At 44.8% G+C, this 19,872-nt stretch overlaps 7 protein-coding genes across 7 annotated transcripts; 2 read left to right on the top strand and 5 right to left on the bottom strand.

Moving 5' to 3' along the window:
• Positions 1 to 133: 133 nt before the first annotated feature.
• Positions 134 to 946, bottom strand: L199_001928 (uncharacterized protein; the record flags this gene model as incomplete). Its single annotated transcript, XM_064887680.1, has 3 exons — positions 134 to 346; positions 445 to 525; positions 611 to 946. The coding sequence occupies 3 exons, from the start codon at positions 944 to 946 to the stop codon at positions 134 to 136; spliced, it is 630 nt and encodes a 209-aa protein (XP_064743752.1).
• Positions 947 to 1,230: 284 nt separating this feature from the next.
• On the top strand, positions 1,231 to 4,383 carry L199_001927 (uncharacterized protein; the record flags this gene model as incomplete). Its single annotated transcript, XM_064887679.1, has 6 exons — positions 1,231 to 2,470; positions 2,550 to 3,090; positions 3,178 to 3,333; positions 3,393 to 4,097; positions 4,192 to 4,297; positions 4,360 to 4,383. 6 exons carry the CDS (start codon positions 1,231 to 1,233, stop codon positions 4,381 to 4,383), a joined length of 2,772 nt encoding a protein of 923 aa, XP_064743751.1.
• A 110-nt stretch (positions 4,384 to 4,493) lies between these two features.
• On the bottom strand, positions 4,494 to 5,711 carry L199_001926 (uncharacterized protein; the record flags this gene model as incomplete). Its single annotated transcript, XM_064887678.1, has 6 exons — positions 4,494 to 4,780; positions 4,905 to 5,008; positions 5,082 to 5,287; positions 5,381 to 5,485; positions 5,566 to 5,631; positions 5,700 to 5,711. The coding sequence occupies 6 exons, from the start codon at positions 5,709 to 5,711 to the stop codon at positions 4,494 to 4,496; spliced, it is 780 nt and encodes a 259-aa protein (XP_064743750.1).
• A 416-nt stretch (positions 5,712 to 6,127) lies between these two features.
• L199_001925 (uncharacterized protein) lies at positions 6,128 to 8,599 on the bottom strand (the record flags this gene model as incomplete). Its single annotated transcript, XM_064887677.1, has 14 exons — positions 6,128 to 6,194; positions 6,254 to 6,353; positions 6,401 to 6,428; positions 6,486 to 6,502; positions 6,568 to 6,578; positions 6,640 to 6,729; positions 6,786 to 6,799; positions 6,883 to 7,142; positions 7,206 to 7,353; positions 7,411 to 7,420; positions 7,503 to 7,518; positions 7,580 to 7,707; positions 7,804 to 7,908; positions 8,133 to 8,599. 14 exons carry the CDS (start codon positions 8,597 to 8,599, stop codon positions 6,128 to 6,130), a joined length of 1,461 nt encoding a protein of 486 aa, XP_064743749.1.
• Positions 8,600 to 9,962: 1,363 nt separating this feature from the next.
• Positions 9,963 to 13,247, bottom strand: L199_001924 (uncharacterized protein; the record flags this gene model as incomplete). The annotated part of the gene is made up of 11 exons (XM_064887676.1): positions 9,963 to 10,016; positions 10,085 to 10,484; positions 10,548 to 10,805; positions 10,886 to 10,948; positions 11,002 to 12,487; positions 12,551 to 12,645; positions 12,695 to 12,751; positions 12,813 to 12,844; positions 12,899 to 12,913; positions 12,975 to 13,027; positions 13,106 to 13,247. 11 exons carry the CDS (start codon positions 13,245 to 13,247, stop codon positions 9,963 to 9,965), a joined length of 2,655 nt encoding a protein of 884 aa, XP_064743748.1.
• Positions 13,248 to 14,133: 886 nt separating this feature from the next.
• On the bottom strand, positions 14,134 to 15,351 carry L199_001923 (uncharacterized protein; the record flags this gene model as incomplete). Its single annotated transcript, XM_064887675.1, has 3 exons — positions 14,134 to 14,205; positions 14,275 to 15,101; positions 15,180 to 15,351. 3 exons carry the CDS (start codon positions 15,349 to 15,351, stop codon positions 14,134 to 14,136), a joined length of 1,071 nt encoding a protein of 356 aa, XP_064743747.1.
• Positions 15,352 to 15,938: 587 nt separating this feature from the next.
• On the top strand, positions 15,939 to 17,845 carry L199_001922 (uncharacterized protein; the record flags this gene model as incomplete). Its single annotated transcript, XM_064887674.1, has 2 exons — positions 15,939 to 17,132; positions 17,210 to 17,845. The coding sequence occupies 2 exons, from the start codon at positions 15,939 to 15,941 to the stop codon at positions 17,843 to 17,845; spliced, it is 1,830 nt and encodes a 609-aa protein (XP_064743746.1).
• Positions 17,846 to 19,872: the final 2,027 nt, after the last annotated feature.

The following is a 19,872-nucleotide window of genomic DNA, read 5'->3' as shown; positions in this document are numbered from 1 at the left end:
ACAATATATAGTCGTTAATGATATATGCAATACATCACCTCGCTCATTACTTCGCTCGTCTTCAGAAATGATGCTTTGTGGTACATTGGTCAATCTTCCAATTGTGATGATACACTTATTGCTACTTTCACTCTTACTCCTCTTCCATACTTCCCTCTTCTTCGCCTTCATCTACCATCTCACTATTATCTAGATCTTCAATACTAGCATCCAAATCTACTTGACCACCATCTTCCTCATCATCTTCATCATCTTGTTCACCCTGGATCTGAGTTTCCATCATTGGTGATCCCATCGTATGATCCTCTTGACGTCTTTCGTGGTCGTGTTCGGACGGTGACGGTGACTTTGACAGCGGGACATAGTCAGCGATACACCGTCTTCTTGATTGTACATGTGTATGGATATATTAGATGAATATTACAAGCGACAGCGACTACTCACCGGTGCAGCGTCCATTTCCATCTGGGTCAGCCTACGTCCAAGAGGTAATAAGAACCTGTGACCAAACATGTTGATATCGTGCTGTATATCGTACCGGAGCCGGTGATTCAGCTCAACCAATCTAAAAGAGAGAATTGAGTTGATATGTGAGATATCCATCACTCACCTGCTCATGATCCAACATATCCTCCTCGTTGATAACTTCATCATCATCCCTACTCAACCCTACACCCGTGGGTCGTCTTCCCATCAGAGCGCGTCTTTCAGCTCGTCTCATCGACTCTTGCACTTGATGTCGAGTCGTCTGCTTGACCACTTCTTTGGTGCCTTTAGAAAAGGGATGCTGCTTTGAGGTTGAGCTTGAATTTGAGCTTGAATTGGGATCTGAAGAAGGAAAGAGAGTCGAGTGGACGTGAGATCTAGGTGAAATTGGATAGGGGTAGAAGGAGTATAGGTTGATAGGGTCCATGACTGGGAGGCATGATGGTCCGTCTAGAAGCATATTGGTAGATTGCTTAATACTTCCTTGATCGACGTGGTGATGATTGAGGTCAGTGTAAAAATATGTAGAGGTGTGGACTGAGGAGAGGTTCAAGGATGGATGTCAACAAATCGCAACGAGGACGATCACCGAACAACAACATCCACAACTCGGTTATCAATCCGAACTCACTCTCCATTTATTCTTGATCTACCCTTGACACCTCATCGATTTGAGCTATCGTCAATAATGCCCTGCTCCATTCTCATATAGCCCAGGACACCGACCTTCAGTCTACCCTCACCATGGCAGAAAACATACTCGGTCTGCTGCTCGTCACCTCGTCATCGCGGGGCAGAGCAGTCTTCCGATACCCTCCTGATCCAGCTTCTCCCAACATCCGACTTGCCCAACCTATCTATCCCTCGGCTACATTCACCGCAACAGATTTCGACGTCGACTATAAGAACCCTCACATAGGCGCAAACAACGCCCTCCGACGTAGATTGTTTGGTGGTGCAGAGATTAATACCAAAACTTCATCGGCTGGTTCGATAACTTCCAGAAACAGAAACAATCGTCGGAATCAGAAGAACAAAATACATCCTATGTACTATGAAGCTACTAAGCAAGTCAACGATTCCGACAACTCCGATGAGGATGATGAGGATGGTGATGGTGATGGGACTAGTTCAGATGAGGATAGTGATTATGATGTGGTTTGGACTAATCAGAACCAACGTGAAGATAATAACACGAACACGATCAACGGTAACAGCCTCAGTAAAGATCATTCGGCATTGAGATCAATAGATAGTAGTATGATGATGGATGATTCAAGAAGAAATTCAGGAAGTACTACCAATGCTACTATCACCGACACCACCAACAACAATAGCGATAACAAGAGTAAAGGAGAGAAGGAAAGAGAGAAGATTGATTCTCAATACAACTATGCTTTAGGGTATCATTTAGATTTTTTGAGTGATATGTTGACTCCTCCCAGAGCAGCATGTAATAGGAAATTTGAAATCTGCGTTGGGTCAGTAGTATTCTTAGGTCATCCGGTTTGTTCCAACGCAGATGGAAAATGGGAGATACCCAACGATGAGGATTTAGATGAAGTCGATCCAGATCAGGATGATAGACCTTCTAGAGGAAGAAGAACAAGAGAACAGCAGTTGATTTCCTCATCTAAAGCTTCAAGTTTAGGTCCACTGGTAGAAAACAACAAAGAAAACTCTTCTCAATCTTCTCCAGAAATACCTGCTCCTGCTTCTACAACCAGCACCGAAAAGGAAAAAGATGATACGCCCAACCTGAACATGTTTCATCTAGTGTTGATTATTGATAAACCTGATCCTAAGCCTGGTACGGAAGCTCACGACGAGCATCATCATCAGACGTTGGGGATGTACGATGAGATATACAGGGAGATAGCGTTCAAATGGACTGCGGCAGCTTGGAAGTTGCAGTGCGAGAGCAACTTCATAGGAAAACAAACTTGGACGATGGCGAAATATAAGGAGAAATGTCTGTCAGAGGGTGAGTGTAGCCATTCAATATGCTTTTAAGGTAACCACTGCATAAGAGGTAGCTGAACATATCTTTTATCGTATCGTAGGCGTTGACGTGACGGACTGCTGTAGATGGATGTATGCCAACATGCCTCTCGATCGTAATCTCAACTCCCTTTTCTTGAGACTACATCAATTGAAGACTCAACCTGCCAATCCACTACATTCGTATTTACCTACAACCATCACCACTCATCTAGCAGATATGACAATCAACACCGTTCTCTCGCCCAAGGTGGTTGATGCAGACGAGGCATGGGCTCATTGGGGCGAGATGGACGAGTATTCCGAGTCGGAAGGATCAGATAGCGATGATGAAGATTGGGATGACCCAACCACACCTATCAGAAGACCTGAACTTCGGGTCGAACCTTGGCAAACTCTCTTGCTCATCGATGATGACGCGACTGAAAGAGCGAGCGAGATCAGTACGGCTATCATTGGCTTGGGTGTAGGTATGGAAGGTCAGAATCCGAGTATACCTGGAGATAGAAGGGGCTCGAAAGGTACGATTGCAACTACGCAGGATCAGGAGGATGAACAGCAGTTGATGAAATCGCTCATTGAGGCTTGCGATGTCACGAAACCGTAAGTTTCTGCTCCAAAGCTACATGGAGATGTACATCAACAACTTCCAAATTTGAAGAAGTATTGCTAATATCGACATCGCTCTAGACTCGTCGATATCGCTCATCTATTACGTTTCGACCTGGAAGCGATAGTCATCCCGCTTGCTAGAGAGTTAGTCGAGAACAAAAAGGCCATACTGGTGGATGTGATCAACACCAGACTGAGGACTATCGTCATGCCTACGACAGTAGATGAACATACGTGAGTTATGAAATGTCATTGCATCAAGTTCGTCATTGAGGTCCGTCAATGTATTTCAGAGTGTCGATTGAACAATATACCGCTCGCTTCTCACGTGAATTCCCAACCTTACCACCATTCACAGCATTCATCTCCCAAATATCCTCATCCCCTACACCATTCCGTGATCTCCTACCTTCAGATCCCGATATGTCCACCCGTCGATTATACATGTCCGCATTGATATGGCTACTGAAGCAAGACCTGGTTGTCCAAGTGCACACTCGTGCAAGAGTATACGCAAGGAAAGAAGTGAAAATTGAAGCTTGGAAGAGATTATGGAAGAGACGTAGAGAGAAATGGTTAAACCTTCAAAAGGAAAAGGAAAAAGAGCGGGATCTTGCAGCAGTAAATAATTCACCAACCATCCAAGTTATTGAAGATTCCGAAGAGATGATTACACCTAGAGCTAGTATTCATCCTACTTCCAACCCTCTCGATTCCATTACTGTCCCATCACCTAAAAAGCCCAGTAGGATGGAACAATCGTATATGGATTACGATCCAGCATTGGAAATGGACAGCGATGAAGATATAGAGAATCAATCTCACCATGCGGAATTTCAGAACTTCAAGGTTGATGTGGAAGAACCTTCCAAAGCTGAGATACCGAAATTCGAAAGTAGTTTCATATTTAGACCTTCCCGTGCGCAGAAAGAGGAAGCTAGGTGGTTGAGAGTGATTAGAGAAGGGAACGATGAAGTGACAGCTAGTAAATTTGATTTGTAAGTGACGTCTTAGACTCAACCTAGGCAATTCGATTGTAAGAATACTAATACTGATATATGATCTGATCTGTTTACTCTGTCTGCGAAACAGAGTTGTACAATATCTAGATGGGATGACAACCTTCGAAGAGATAAGTTATAGGACGGGTTTACCTAAGAGGGAATTGGAGAAATTGATGATCCTGTATAAAGAAGATGTAAGTGCTGTCTTCTCCACAAAGATAAAGACACGAGCTAATGCTCGGGTTGAAATCTTTAGATAATCGCGTTTGTTCATCCATGATTATGATATTTTAATGTACAAATTCAATTCAAGTATAATTATATTCTTACAATGGCATCTATCATTCTCTCCATGTACCATAAACATGCAATTGACGTCATGATGAAGATTCAATCTATTGGTCCTGGTATAGGTGTACTCGCGATAGTTGATCCAATGGGTAATATGGTTTTCTGGCTGTCCATAGACCCTACAAACTCGTCCGTAGTCGTTGAGTCACTGGGCGGTATCTCCAACGCGGGGGTCGAAGTGCCCGAAGAAGGGGTGATGAGAGTTGAAGAAGATGTGTTTCGTTTGAGCGGAGTGGTTGATGGTGGTCTGGACGATGAAGGTGTGGAAGGAACGGGTGCAATGTCCGTTTTGAGTACTCTAGTGGCTTTAGCTTTTGGTTTGGGTGCTATAGATACAACAGGTCTGTCAGTCTCAGGTTTCAGAACCCAAAAGGGGAATCATGCGGATCATGCAGATTTGGAAGGATCCAAGTTCATCGACACGACCATAAGTAATGTTCAAATACGCACCATTTGGATTCTGGGACATGTAAAACCTCCTCAAGAGCATGATCGCTTCTTCCCTATAATATCCTCCTTCAGCTATATATGCAGGGTGTGTATTCAAGCGAGGGCTAGATACGTGAATTGAAACTATCAGCTACCCTCTAGCCTTTGTTGATGAAGTCTTGATACAAGTTGACTCACGAGCTATTCACATCAATCACACTCCCACATCCACCGAACCTATCGTTCCCACAGCCATATACGACCCTCCCTATACCTATCTGCCTGAGTGCAGAGGCACACATCACACAAGGTTCGACAGTCACGTAGAGGGTGATCGTGCTCAGTGGTGCAGGGTGGAAAGGTAAAAGATGGTCTATAGCTTCCAATTCTGCATGGAGGGTTGCCTGGAATAACACAAATAAGATGGAAGTCAGCATCATACCTTCTAGCAACACATTGAGTGGACCGATCAACTTATAGCGAATGTCGGCACTCACATTTCTCCACTCATTCGTCCTATTTCTAGCTCGGGCGATCGCATTTCCATCTTTCACAAACACACAACCTACAGGTACCTCGTCGTTCGCCAATGCTTCTTCTGCCTGTGTGTGAACATCGCTCAATCAATTCAAACTGACACCAAACAAGATCGAGTCTCATCTCGTAGAATGAGGTGACATACCATATTCAGAGCTTCTCTCATCCACGCCAAATCGTTTGGATCCTGCTCACTCGGAGGTATATACGTCTAATCACCATGATCAGTTGGTTGACACATACTGGATTGGTACCATGTATAGAAGATAGACAACGTACAGCAATGTTCATTCTGAGAGTCTATTCGACTGAGCCAAGACCATTCGGGAGAGAGAAGATGAGATGTTCCAAATGCAAGATGTTTTGTGATATGATATGATAAAACACAATGTTGAATAAGCAGCACTTCGAAGAAAAAGTCGAAAACAAAAACAAGAACCAGAAAAAAAAGTGATCAGCCAGGGTGGAGGTCGTCCACTTCGAATTCACCTGCTTAGATTGATACCATACAGCAACGATAATACAACAATGCATCATGTAATGACTCGATTGCTTGCTTCTGCCGATGAGAAATGATACTGGGACTGAGAACGAGGAAACCAAAAGCCAGCTCTTGAGATATATACAGCCTTATGTTCACTCAATGCGGAAGAGATCCAATACTCTCTGTTGGACTGGAAGAATGTCCTTTTACACATTTTTATCTTCTACTCCACCAGAGTCAATTCCTTAGTCCTGCCTCTCGCATACAGGTCCTTGTATCTATCCCATATCCTGTATACAGATGAAGATGTCAACTTGAATAAATCATCAAACGTGAACGACCAACTGACCTCATGAGCTCCTCGATATACAGCTGTTGCATTTCCTGCACAGCTTCGTCAGAAGGATGCGGATCTTTCTTGACGTGTATGGGTTTGCCGACTATACTAGCTGTTAGCAAGTCACCGGTGAATGTTCTCGAGTGCTATCGGACTTACCGACTGAGACGATCGGATGGCGGAAAGGCTAGAACAATGACTGTGAGCTTCCATAACACGTCGAATTAGCATGTACGCAGCTTACCATCAATCCGTAATTATCTGTGATCCCAGGAAACAGAAACATCATCAGCATAAACAGTGGGGTGTGGGAAGTCAACACTTACAATTGAAAAGACTATAAAGAACATGACATTAGCTACACTGTCGCGATAGGATGGTTCCCTCAGGTGACTCACCCCCTCCCATAAAATAATGGTAATGTAAATCCAAACATCTTTTGAAAATTCTTCTGGATCTTGTACACCCATGAACCTTTTGCATTTGCCCTGTCATTTTCCTTGTCAGCTTTTTCCTCCGATAATAAAGAACGAAGCTGACTTACAACTGTTCGTATATCTGTCAGTAGAAATCATTTGTCATGTTAGCAACAATTTCAGCTATACTATCCCTTAGCCTCGTCATATGGTCGAATCACTTACATCATTCTCACCAAAACTGAAAACAGGTACCAAGTCCGCGCCCTCCCTTATAGCCATCTTGACGAATCCGAATCTTCTCTTCAGCGTCAAATCAGCCGTACCGGGATGAGCAGAGAGCGATTCGGTTGCACCACCAATGACTATCGCGATGGCTGTTCCGGGACCTTGTGAAAGGATATTTGCACATGATTTTTTGGCTACCGAACATATCCCATGGGCCATCAGGATATCGCGGTAGAAGGGGATCTTGAAGTTTGATTCTGCATATATGTCATCAAAGTAAGCACTGGACTGGTAGACGATATGTGCGAAGATTGACTTACCTAAAGTGAGAAGATGAGGTTTGATTCCTGGAAAATATTCTGAGAAATTGGTTCCTTCTGTAGCGAATGTTGCGAATGCTCCCATCCCTATGATACCGTGAGGGTGGTATCCAAAGAGATAGGGTCTATCAGGTGTGAGTTCGGCTTCCTATAGCGCAACGAGGTTAGTTGAACACGCATGTGACACTCATATCTGATAACTCACTTTGACAATGCTAAATACATCGGTTGAATTGAATTCAGCCCAAGTCAGCTCATGTCCATCTCTCACTGATGTGAATGACGGTATAAGCCTACCTGCAAGGATAGTATTCTACATGTCACAAAATGTCAGCTTAGATCGAAATGAAACCACAGGAATAAAGTTGACTCACGCGCAAAGTATGTCCAGAAGAAGAATCTCCTCGCCCATTCTTTTGGTCTACCTCCATAATCCGGTGCAGTATCGAATTGCGCCCAGATGAGATATGGAATCAGAACGACCCAGAATGGAGGAAATGATCTGCAAAATATACAGAAGGTTTAGTGAACCGAAAGGCTGTCCGACTTCATGCAAAGGGTGATGCTACATTATATATAAGTGAAATGGCACACTCACAAACATAAGAGGAATACGATCAAGCATATTGGGATCAGCAGAGCCCACAAGGCTACTGCTGCAGTCTGAAGTCGTCGATGAGGTGGTATACTGAGAGGTGCGAATCTAAGATGAATTATATTTCGTCATGTAAGCTCTGTATCTCTCCCCTCTCTTCTCACCCCAAATCTATCGATCTGAGAGTATAATTCGTTCAAATCACGAAAGCATTCTTGGAAGGATATTTGTAGCGTTATAACAATCTCCATTTGTGGATGCGTCATCGACAAAGGAGTTGGGGATATGGAGTTGGGAGAACAAGAGCGTGTATCTATTTCGAAGTAACTCACTTCTTTTCTATCCCAATTTCCAAAGTATCTCTCAACTCATCCAATTTAATCGTACTAACCAAAGGTGATCTAATCTTATCTCTCATCTTCCTTCTAGCTTCACCTAACGAACTTTTTCTCCTATGTCCCTTGAACCCTTCATTCTCCCTCTCGTCATCTTCAACATCTAGCGATCCCACACTCCCACTCCCACTTGAACTCGCCACGGACTCGTCAATACCTATACCGCTTTTAGCTAGATTCCTCCTTCTCAGCCTTTCTTCCCGTCCTTCATGTCCATCTGGTATATCCCCCTCGGCAGGGGAGGGTCCCTCATTCTCCAGAGCTTCAAACGCGTTCAGCGCCAATGGACCATGTTTCGGAGTAAGTGATTCGGATCGAGCTGGAGGGGAGGGTATGTCCAATAGCGAAGAGGATGATGATGATGAAGAGGAGGAGATGGTAGGTCTGTCGAGGGTCGAAGTCATGGTACCAGGTGGAAGTGGGATATCAGCTCATACGATCCGGAAGTGAGAAGAGTCGAGCGAGGGCAAAGGATCTTCCAGGGGTTGAAAGGATGATTCAATTCGAGAAGAGGGATTGTCCCGCTTTTCGCGTCGGAAGATCGGCTAGACGGCGATATCAAGAACAGGCGAGATGAGATCGAATCAATTGATGGAATGATGGAATGATTGATCGAAGTGAACCTGCGTAATCACAAACGACACTGACTGCCAAGATGACGTCTTGGTCGGTTGAATGGTCCAATTCCCACAATCATCACATGTCGCGACGCAGTACGCCGGTCCGGCATCAATTTGCGAAAACAACAGATGCATAACAGAGACTCGATCGCATGCAGTCAAACACAGTGCGTTTGCTATTGCTGCTGACTGCTCACCTGGCTCGCCGCAAGCGGACCTACGCATTTGCTTCCCCTAGGCTAATGACACAAGAGGGAGTGTTCACATGCATAATCAACAAACAGATAAATAAGTAAATCAGAAGAAACTCAGTGATCATTTTGTTGTATTTGAAAATAAGAAAATTCAATAAACCTTTTTTTTCTTCTTTTTTGTATATATTTTCCATTTTTTTGTTATTTTTGTTTCAAATTCACTTGGATGTCAACAAGCCTTCATCTTCTGTCAAAGGATATGCTCTACAATAGAATGCCCATCAACTAAAAGGTTTAAATGACATCAAAATCACTAAAAAAAATCATTCAGCCCATGAATACACAAGACAATTGAAAAACTCAAAAAAAATTGGAAAAGGGTGGAAAAGATGTACAAAGTAGGTTTGGGCATTATTTTGATAGGTGTGGCAGAATATGACTCGTTATAAGAGTGAATGAGTTTTTTTCAGGAACAAAAGAATCCAGCTGAATTTGGGAATGGATGAAGGGATATTTATTCTGAATGAATCCAAAGACGGGCTAGAACAAAGGAATACAAATTCAGCCAAAGATGTTTTTTTGCACAGCAACACAAAAATTCCACAACAAAGGAGAATTAAAGGAGGGGAGTGCTTGACAGGATGTAGTTGAGACATGTCTCTCTGTGATACTTTGCCTTTAAGACAAAGGAGGGCATAGATGGGACAAAGGAATCATTTTGTCACACCAGGTCACTAGGACCAGGCAGATGACAGCACAAAGGATGACGGCCTTGGCCTAGATAGAAGCAACATGGTATGAAGAGACATGTGGGATGGGACAAATGGCATGGGGATCTGTGTGATAAAACTCACAAGGTTCAGATATAGGCTGATGTGAAAAAAAAAAAAATGAATCAGCCTCCTTTGTTCGCGTTTGTTGGCGGTCGCCTTGTTTCGACCGACTCGCACTCATTAATCTCCACTTGCTAAGAGATTGATGAAATCGTCGACTGATATATACTCAACCTGGGCGTATAAGTGCGAAAGTCAGCTATCCTTCTCTTCCTTTGAAGAGGCCACGATAAAGCACTCACTGCTTCCGTTGGAGTGGGTTTCCTTTCAGGGGTGACATAGACGAATCGTGTATGATCCGTAAGGTGTCGAGCTCTGAGATTTTTCATATCGTCAATTTGCAATAGCTCGATCTTGCCCAAATCTGCTTCTTTGATGATCAATGGGAAAGTCGGACCGAGTTTGCGATTGTATTGCTCACACAGTGTGACAAGTTCTTGATAATCGGTATTTGCGCATACATCGTGTAGCCAGGTCTTCCATTTGATACAGTCGTCAGCTTGGTAAGGGTTGGGCGGGCAGCAGCTGATGCTCAATCCACCACCTGACGTGATACCTGCTCCGGCAAGGTCACGTAGTTGGTTATCGAGGGGGAGGAACTGGACGAGAACCGAGAAAGCTTGAGTTGCATCTGGACACAATCTGATAAAGACAAATTAACGATTAGCGGTGTTTTGGGGCGAAACGATGATAAAGACGACTTACTGGCGGTTCGACCAACCACTGTTGATGAACTCCATGGCTGCAGGTGTGAGGTATGCCGCCCAGTGAGAATTTGTCATGCAGAATTTCATAACGTTAACGAATTTACCGGGCGAACGTAAAATCAATTGAGGCGAGAACGTAACTAAGCCACCTTGTCCATCAATGGGATTGAGGGGGAAGTTTATAGGTACTGAGTCTTTAGTACCTTGTATGGGTGTTGTCGCGGGGGTGGGGAGAGCGCTTTGAGTGATGTTCGAGCTACGTAAGGGAGGCAATTAGGTTTTAGCGGACTTGTAAGATATTCTTCGATTCTTCAATAGCAAACACGGGATACTTGCGTTGGTTGAGTTGCTCTTCTTCTTGGATCAGCAGGTAATTGCATTGCCGCGGGGCCAGTAGGACTAAAAAGCATATTAGATTAGCGATCTCGTAGAAGAATGATATATGGACATACAGCGTGGGCGAATGATCGACAATTGGTGATCTGACACTGGCACCATTCACGGAATGGTTTTGATTGTTGGCATTCTGCTGGTTCTGATTAGCTGTACGAGGCACGAAAGCAGAAGAATGTTGAGGCACAGTGTTGTTCAGGGGAGGTGGTCGATGTCTACCTCCATCATCGACGTTCGATTTCGCCTTACGGCCAGCTCGAGGATCGACTACGTCGTCTATCACCTGAATCTTCTTCGGTTGGACGTACTTGGGTTTATCGGGCAAAGGTAGACGAGCTTTGGAGGAAGATCCGGCAACGGGTGCGGGATTGAAACTGGGAACCGGACCAGACGAATTTGCCAATGGTGTAATCGGTTTGAGTGGCAATGTAGCCGGCTTGGGCGCAGGCGCGCATGGATCGACTGATGCGAGGGGAGGCATGTTCTGTGCGAAAACAGAGGGTTGATCGGTAGTCGGCGAAAAAGGTTTGTCCTGTGGACGACTGGAAGATCCGGCTTGAGCGGTCGAGGCGGTCATAGACGCTTTCCTTGCTGCTTCAGCTCTTTCAGCCTCAATTCGCAGCATTGTAGCCTTTATAGCGCTCATGGGTTGCTGGGGTGGTGCAGTAGGTGCAGTTGAGGTCGAAGCTGAATTGTTGATGCTTCTTGCTGTCGGAGCAGCCGAGTCGCCAGCCGAAGTAGCTTGAATAGTAGGCATTGGTGCTGGGACAGCCGAGACAGGAGCATTTGAGGAGGAAGGTCCAGATGAAGAAGTGGAAGCAGTAGGGTTCAACTCGAATATACCATCTTGCAAAGCGCCGAAGGTGACCTCAGAAGCAGATGGAGGAGGGGATAACACTCGTTTGGCAATCTTGCCAACCTTGGCAAGTCGACCAGTTGTTTCTTCCGTCCTTGCTTTCTTCACTTGATGGTTGGCTTGCGAAGTGGAAGTACTGGCTACTGGAGACTTGGTAGGTGCTTTTCTTTCTGACGATGAAATTTGAGGAGGTCGATCATCGTCGTTTGAGGACTCAGCTCGTAATTCCTCCTCGACGCCTTCGCGATCAGAGTTAAACTCAGATCCAAATTCCGATGCTGGTGAGCCAAGAGATACGACGGCGTTACCGGAGGAATTGGTAGCTGGAGGAGCAGGGGCAGGAGCAGTAGAAGTAGCAGTAGCATGGGAAGGAGCCGTTGGCGGACGAGTGGTCGAGGCTCGCGAGGTTGCAGGAGTGATGGAGCGAGAATTACGAGCAGAGGTGGTAGGTCGATTGCCATTGACCGCTCCAGTAGCCCGCTGTTGACGACGTTTGGCTCTCAACTGTCTCTTGAAGAGGTAGTAATCTGAGTCCGCCTTTTTAGTCCACAGGTCGCTGGGTATCTCTCTACCCTCTTTCTCCAGTTGTTCCCTTTTCAATTCCTTGGCTCTTCGACGCTTGTACGTCTCGTAACTCCTCTCATACTTGAGACCGTTCTTCCTGGTTTTGTTGTTGTGGAACCATTTCTCTACATCAAGCTATCAGCGACGGCAACCGGACTGAGCAAGCAAAAGCAACACATCATACTCACTCAGAGTTGCAGGCGGAGTCTCGTAAATCTCATTCATCTGACCTTCCGGTTCACGTCTTCCACGCCCAGTCGTTTTACCGATGGCTTGCCAGAACCTGAACGCGAGATGAGCAGCGGACTGATTGGTAAATAAGGGAGACTTACTCTCGTATAAGATTTGGTTGACCTGGTGTGACGGTAAATGAGCTGATAGGCTCTTCACTTGATAAGAAACGTCAGCTATCGGATAGGCCTATGTCGACATGTAACATGTAACACTCACGTCTCAGACCCAGTCTTCAGATAACCATTCCACTGCAAGAGCGTAAGCTACGAGGCAACAGTCTTTCATCACATTGTAGAACTTACTATAACGCCGTAATACTGGAAACACAATGTATCAGCTTTCCCGTGGCTGCACTCCTACAGAAGATCGATGGCTCACCCATCGCGTGCCCGCATCGTCTCGAGTCTTGTACCTAGCCCACTTGATAGCATCTACGGGGAACGTCAGCCCGTCCCCTTCATCAACACAGGTCAGCAACTGTGGGAGTGCTCCCCGCACAGTGAACTCACCAACATCGTAATCTCCTTCGTTATCATCCGCTGATGGCGCACTCTCATCTTCACTTTCAGCGATACTGCTCGTATCTGATCTGTCATCTTGATCACGCCTGGGTTCGAGACGGACCCTGGCTAATTCTGCAGAGACGGACATGGGTTTGTTTATATGATCGTGTCAGCGATGGGATGCTATATACTGTATGGAGCGTTACGATAAGATACAATGATTCAAGAGGTACGTAATATATCAGAGGAATCTCGTCTGAATGGAGCTAGAGGTATCCCATGAGCATTGATACAAGATGTCAAAGTAGAGGTACGATGACCGAAAGGCTGAATCCGTATATGTGTCTGTATACGATATGAATATGGTGAGGAGGCAGTGAATGAGAAATGGGAGATGGGGTACTTTTAAGCGGTTTATACTCGTTTTTCGGAGCGTGGTCAAGGGTATCAACCATTCCCGTCAGGATTACCTAATCAGGAAATAATGGCACAGGCCTGCTACCCCCCACCCTAAAGACAGACTTGTGTGTGTCCCCCATCTTAAGATATTGGTGAAATGAATGACCAGACCCTGACTGGCCCAGACTCAGATGAGCTATGTCTTCAGCATCAAAGTTGAGATCATTGACAAAGGATAGGCAGACAGACATAGTGGACAAATGGTTGGGTCTAGTCTTACCTTCTCTAGGACAAAGCTGAAGTGAAGCAGTGACCCAGAGCCCTGACTGGAGGCTGCATCACGATCACTGATGAATCAAAGGTCACGTTGGACGTTGAACAAGAGAAACCCACCAAATTGCCTTTGTACACCCGAGAGTTGTATCACTATAGTTGAGCGATGGTACGCTCTGATCGCTACAGTTGTTTGCCCTGACTGTTCTCAGGTAGATCGCTCAATCAGTGTTAGCGCTAACACTCGTGTGAGATAGCTCGTCCAACGCAGATGGGCATCTAGACAACTCTCTGTACAGTATATCTCAAAGATCTGTGCATCCGAAGTATCTTGGTTCCAACCTAACCCTACGGACAATGACCTAACCGAGGTGTTTCTTCATAAACTCGATAAGCGGTATGATTGCAATATCCCACATAGGATCTTCCGGTCCCTATTCGCACATCTACCATCAGCGCCCAATTCAAGATCAAATGGGTTAGAAAGATCGTCAAGTACTCACCGCAAGATAAGTCTCGAAGATATGATCCATCCCATCAACGTATTTCTCTCCGACATCGACATCCATCTTTCTCAGTTTCTCAGCAAGTTGATAACTTTGGTTTACAGGGACGATCGTATCGTTTTTACCGTGAAGTATGAAGACCGAAGGATAAGGTTCATCTTCTTGAATATGATACATCGCTCCCCACTTCCTCAATTCTTGCTTATATTCCTCTTCCGTTGCAAACTTATCCATTCTAAAGATATTACCCATCTTCAACCCATTCTTGAATGTATAAGCATTCAGATCCGCTCTGACGATATCTTTCTTCGTCGGTGAGTAGGCCACTCCCCATGCTATCTTGAGATTCTCCACAGTCGTAAATGGTTCTAATTCCAGAGTAAAGGCACTGGTCACAACGATATTCTCTGGACTTCTGTCGTTGAGCGCTACCTCTAAGTCTTCTTCCGAGGTTCCCAGGATGGGTAAAGGTAGATTCTCGACTTTTAAGGCATAGAAAGGATCTTCCGGAGCAGATAGACCGTAAACGTCCAGAATGAGCTTAGGAGGTGGTGAAAAGTGATTACCGCACCATAAAGCCAGGTGTCCACCTGCTGAATCACCTCCGACGGCGAATGTTTCTAGATCGACTGTATCTTCAGCAAGGACAGAGGAAAGCTTAGAACGACACCATTGGTAAGCTATTTTAATGTCATCGACGATATGGTAGTGGGAGACTTGAGGAACGAATCGGTATGATACTGAAACGACATGGTATGATAACGAACGACAGGCGGGAATGACCCATGCGTTGGGAACGTAGTGTTTACCATACATGAATGCGCCTGATCAATTGACGTATCAGCTCAAGTACGTTGCATGTACCCATCTTCGAAGAGGTGTAAATCAGACTGTCGACTCACCTCCGTGGATCCACATCAACCACGGTCTCTTCCCCAATCCCCTCTCCACCTCTCCATCTTTGTTGACAGCAGGCCAAACCCTAAGAGGAAGATCCACACCGTTAACAGTACCTGCGATATGGTCGGTGAAAGGTCGAGGACAAGGGATGACTGGTATTTCTGTAGTAGTCATCTTGCAATTCTTTTCTTTTTGTAGGTGATCCGCTCGAAGAAGTCTTCTGTGAAATGGAAGGGTATAAGTATCGTAAGTGTCTTAAGTGTAGAGTTTAAATAGTTGATCGAGCAGCTTAGCTCGACATTTGCTGCATCCTTGCGGTGGCCGTTAGCCCATCAGCGGTGTTCCAAGTTGAATAAGGGATATCATAGATAGCGTCGAGTATTGTACCTTGCGCACAGCATGGTCCTTGGGATCTAGAGTTTGCAAGTGACCGGATCACCTTCGCAGGGCGTGTCGTACTCACACTCCCACACTCATGCTGTACACCGTAAAGCTTCCGAAGCCCCTCCGATTACGACCTTTGGGTGATCTACTAACAGCCCGGACTTCGTAGACTTGGTCAACTATGCTGATTAATGGAACAGCATAGTTACTACCTGTGTTTCGTGTCAAGCAACCCTAGACTAATCTTGGCAGAGGATGATAACCACGTGCCTGACTTGTTTCAACACTCGATCGCATCACTGGCCAAGACATCGATTGTTGTTCATCTCATCCCATGTATGTCACACTCAGATTAGAACGAATCAACGTGATCAACCATGCGTCGCAATTTCACACTAGCAGCACATTCCCAAACCTCTACAACCCGTCTATATCCTCCCTCATCAGCACCTATCGAACGACTCCCCCTCGAGCTAAAACTTCGCGTAGTATGTCACCTATCCGTCGCCGATGCACACAACCTAGCATCAGTCTCCAAATCATTACAAGATGCGGCCGAATCGGTCATATGGTCCAAGGTAGACATGTCTCTACCTGAGAATTGGGATAAACAAGTCCTGCTGTGGGAAGATACTATGCCAGATTGGTGGGCACAGCATTCCCTCACACGCGAGATTGAAGATGTTTTAGTAGGATTCAGGTCGACGATGGACATGGAAGGAGGGTCTATCGGTTGGTCAAAAGATGAAGATAGTGATATCTGCTGGAACGTCCGCAATCTCAAATTCTTGACCCGGATAAAACAAGTCTCAACAGCATTGACAAGTCATCCCTCTAGAGGTAATTGGGTAGGGGAATTGCGCTTGGAATTACCTCAAATGCGTCAAGATCAACTAGATGACCAGCAAATGAAAATGGATGCTCTGAAGGAGATTGTAAGACTAGTGGGAAGGAATCTTCGGATGATTAGATTGGGATCACCAGAGATCAATCTAAGAGATGAATACTACGATCCGTACCTTGATTCAGCATTCTTTCTTGGTTATATCGGATTGACTGGACTTAACATCGGTAGATTACAAACGTTAGAATTAGTACTAGAAGGATCAATATCTTTCCAGGCTCAGATGAAGAGTATAGTCAATGTGATTGGGACTTCCACAGTCACCAAACTAATCCTTAACCCTTCTTGGTCCGATTCATCTTGGTTCCCAGATCCTAATGACAATGCCATACCTAAGATACCCTCACTTAAAACCTTGCATCTCAACCACCTCCATCCTCGCTCTGTAGAGACGGCTTGCGGACTGATCAGCTCCGCGGATAGTTTGGAAGAACTCAAAGTGAGCTTCACGGATGATGGCGAAAGCGCTTGGGATGTTTTTCCCCTCGCGGAAGCCGATCGGGCTATCAAGACTTTTCGAGAACACAAGAAGTTGAGGAGGATCGAATGGTATGGCGGATTGCAAGCCAGATGGTGGTTTGAAAAGCTGGTTCAAAGTGGATTTGAACATGTCGAAGTGTTGGTGCAGAATCAGGCAATAGAGTGTGAGAGTGAGACATTTATCGAGGTGAGCTGACCTGATTCACACATAACCCGTTCTCTTCTGACTGAACCGATGCTAATGATCATATATCTTATTGGCAGAACATCCTCATACCCCCTTTCCCTTCACTACGAAGCATTCTCATTCCCTGTAGATCCCCGAAATGGTATCGACACCTCTCGCCACCAGATTGGGCTAAAGCACCACCACCTCGTAATTCCATCTCTCCCCATGTCATCTCACATCTACAAGCAGCTCCCAATCTACTTGCAGTACAATTCAGCTGCCTCTCTTCCCTATCTACTAGCGAAGTATTAGATTCTTCACAATGGTGCGATAAACGAGTCAATGGTGTACTCATCCGAAGTTACTTGAATGAAATAACCGGAGAGCAATTCTATCACCTACGTCGACTAGAATTCTTAGTTGTTCAACCGAAACTATACGATTCGACGTATAAAGACAGATATGATGGGATGAAGGAATGTAAAGGGGATGAAGTAGATCATAGATGGGTGGATCACACTTCCTTTAAGAGCGCTACTGTACCTTCCCCCATCCTCAAGAAAGTCTACAAGACATTAGGAGAGAAATTGGATTGGACTACGCCCGGAAGAGGGATATCATTACCTGAGTCTGCATGGGAAGTATTGCGAAGCTGGAGAGTCAAATTACCTGATAAAGGGATTGAAGGACGGAAGATTGTAACGAGGAGAATGGCTAGGGATTTGCAATGATCAGATGATCCCGCTCCATTGTTATCCTCTCCTTAAAAATGGTTGTATTGTATCGAAGAATGTGTTGATACACGGTTGTAAAGCTTACTTGTATTGACTATAATGAACACTCAAGCTATATCAGCTTGCTGCATACAGCATCGCTCAGATGTACTGACATATACTGTATTGATTGACTTACTGTTAGGATCTCATTTGTCTCGGACAGGAACCATCATCACCGCTGACGAAATAGACAACGTGTCATAAAGCAATCGATCTATCAAAACACTCTTCGACCTCATCCTATCCACGCCCATCCTTTGAGTGGTTGGCCAGACCATTCCGTGTATCCGTCAACAGATTCTCGACCTTGGCGGCGGTAGTCGGAGAGAACGCAAAAATCAAACAACATACTCAAATGAGAAACAAAAGAATTGATCGAGCGTCCGTTGCCGGACAGGTGTACCTTGACTCAGGATTCCTCTTGACCCTAGAGAGGAGACCTGGACATCAGTCTTAACCATTATGGTTCAAAGATGTTTTGCTAACTCAGTCGAAAATTTCAAAGTGAAATTAGGTATATATATGACACAATTGACTTACTGTAGGTGAGTTTCCCAGAAGGTGCGGGCTGTACACCAATCTTTCGCATCGAGGATATCAGTTCGTACGTACTGAGTATGTTTCTTCATCGATCATCGTGTCAACTTTGCGAGTTCAGTGACATGCAGTGCAATTATCTGATAGCCTTAGCGATGCCTTTATGGAGCATCAAGAAACTGAAAGGGGAATGATAAACTCTCAAAGCTATTTGACTAATTCTCGATACAAGTCAAACACGTTTTCCAAATATATAATTCACATTCATTGACTGAATATTAGCGCCGATCTTTCCGCTATTCGCTTCCCTTGAAACACGTTTCCCCGCCTTGATGATACAGTCACGAAAAGAACGCAAAAAGCAAAACTGGATATCTGAATCGAAGAGAGAAAAGAAGAGAATTGATCGAGCGTCCTTTGCAGGACCAGCACCAGAAGGACGAGCAGCCGTCGCTAGGGCAAGCAGAGGGCGGCTCGTTCCTCTGACATTAACCGTTATGGGTCAGAGACATTTTTCGTTAACTCGATCGAGGTGTTGAAACTTTGGTTGGGTATATATACCCAAAATCAATGCTTGTGTATATTCCCTACTTCTTCGTTCTTCGAACATTTGGCCAATTGACATGATGTACCAGATATCATATTTTCCGATACTTATCTATTGGATATGATGTTTCGACTACCAGAGGACAATTCATTTTCACAGTACTGCCTGTACAAACACCGTCGGTGGCTCACGCAAAGAATATAGTAACAATTCTGCTAGAAGGTCGCAAGTGACGACGCGACTCCCACAACGACGAACTACGTGAAATCCACTACCAATTGCGTCAGACGAAGAAGAAAAAGGGTTGAATATACTCTAGTCAGACTAAACTTTGTTTGCGAATTTACGACATATACATTATATCGATTAATTATTCATCCCATTTTGAATGATGCATTGATAACGTCAGCTTATACCCTTGTTGTAATCTTTTGCTTAAGATTGCTATTCCCTTTCAACTTACGCTTTGCCTCGATAATGAAAGAGATAATATTCTATTTCGTATCATGAAGTGTCATGTTAATGGTTACGCACAGACCTCTCTTTCCTTTCAAGAGCGACATCCTATGACCTCACCACATTCCAACAAAAAAAAGCCAAAGCCAGCCCATCAAAAGAATTGATCGCGCGTCCCTCTCCTCTTCTCCTTCTTACCCATCTGTGGGTTATCGAAGGGGAAGAAGAGCTTATTGGTTAAATCGTATCCCCCAGATTTATTCTATCACAGATATCATCCCTATATCCACAATTATCATGTTGATCAATACCATGAATAGCGCTATCATATGGAATAGCGCTATCACATACGTGATATTGATCAATTTGATAATTGTGGATATAGGGATGATATCTGTGATGAAAGTCTGGAAAGTGATCTTTACCGTTATGGTACGGAGAT

This window comes from Kwoniella botswanensis, chromosome 1, assembly GCF_036426115.1.
Source record: "Kwoniella botswanensis chromosome 1, complete sequence".
In the NCBI taxonomy this organism is placed as follows: domain Eukaryota; kingdom Fungi; phylum Basidiomycota; class Tremellomycetes; order Tremellales; family Cryptococcaceae; genus Kwoniella; species Kwoniella botswanensis.
The sequence above is the reverse complement of the archived record's forward strand: the minus strand, read 5'-3'. Positions and strand labels throughout refer to the sequence as shown.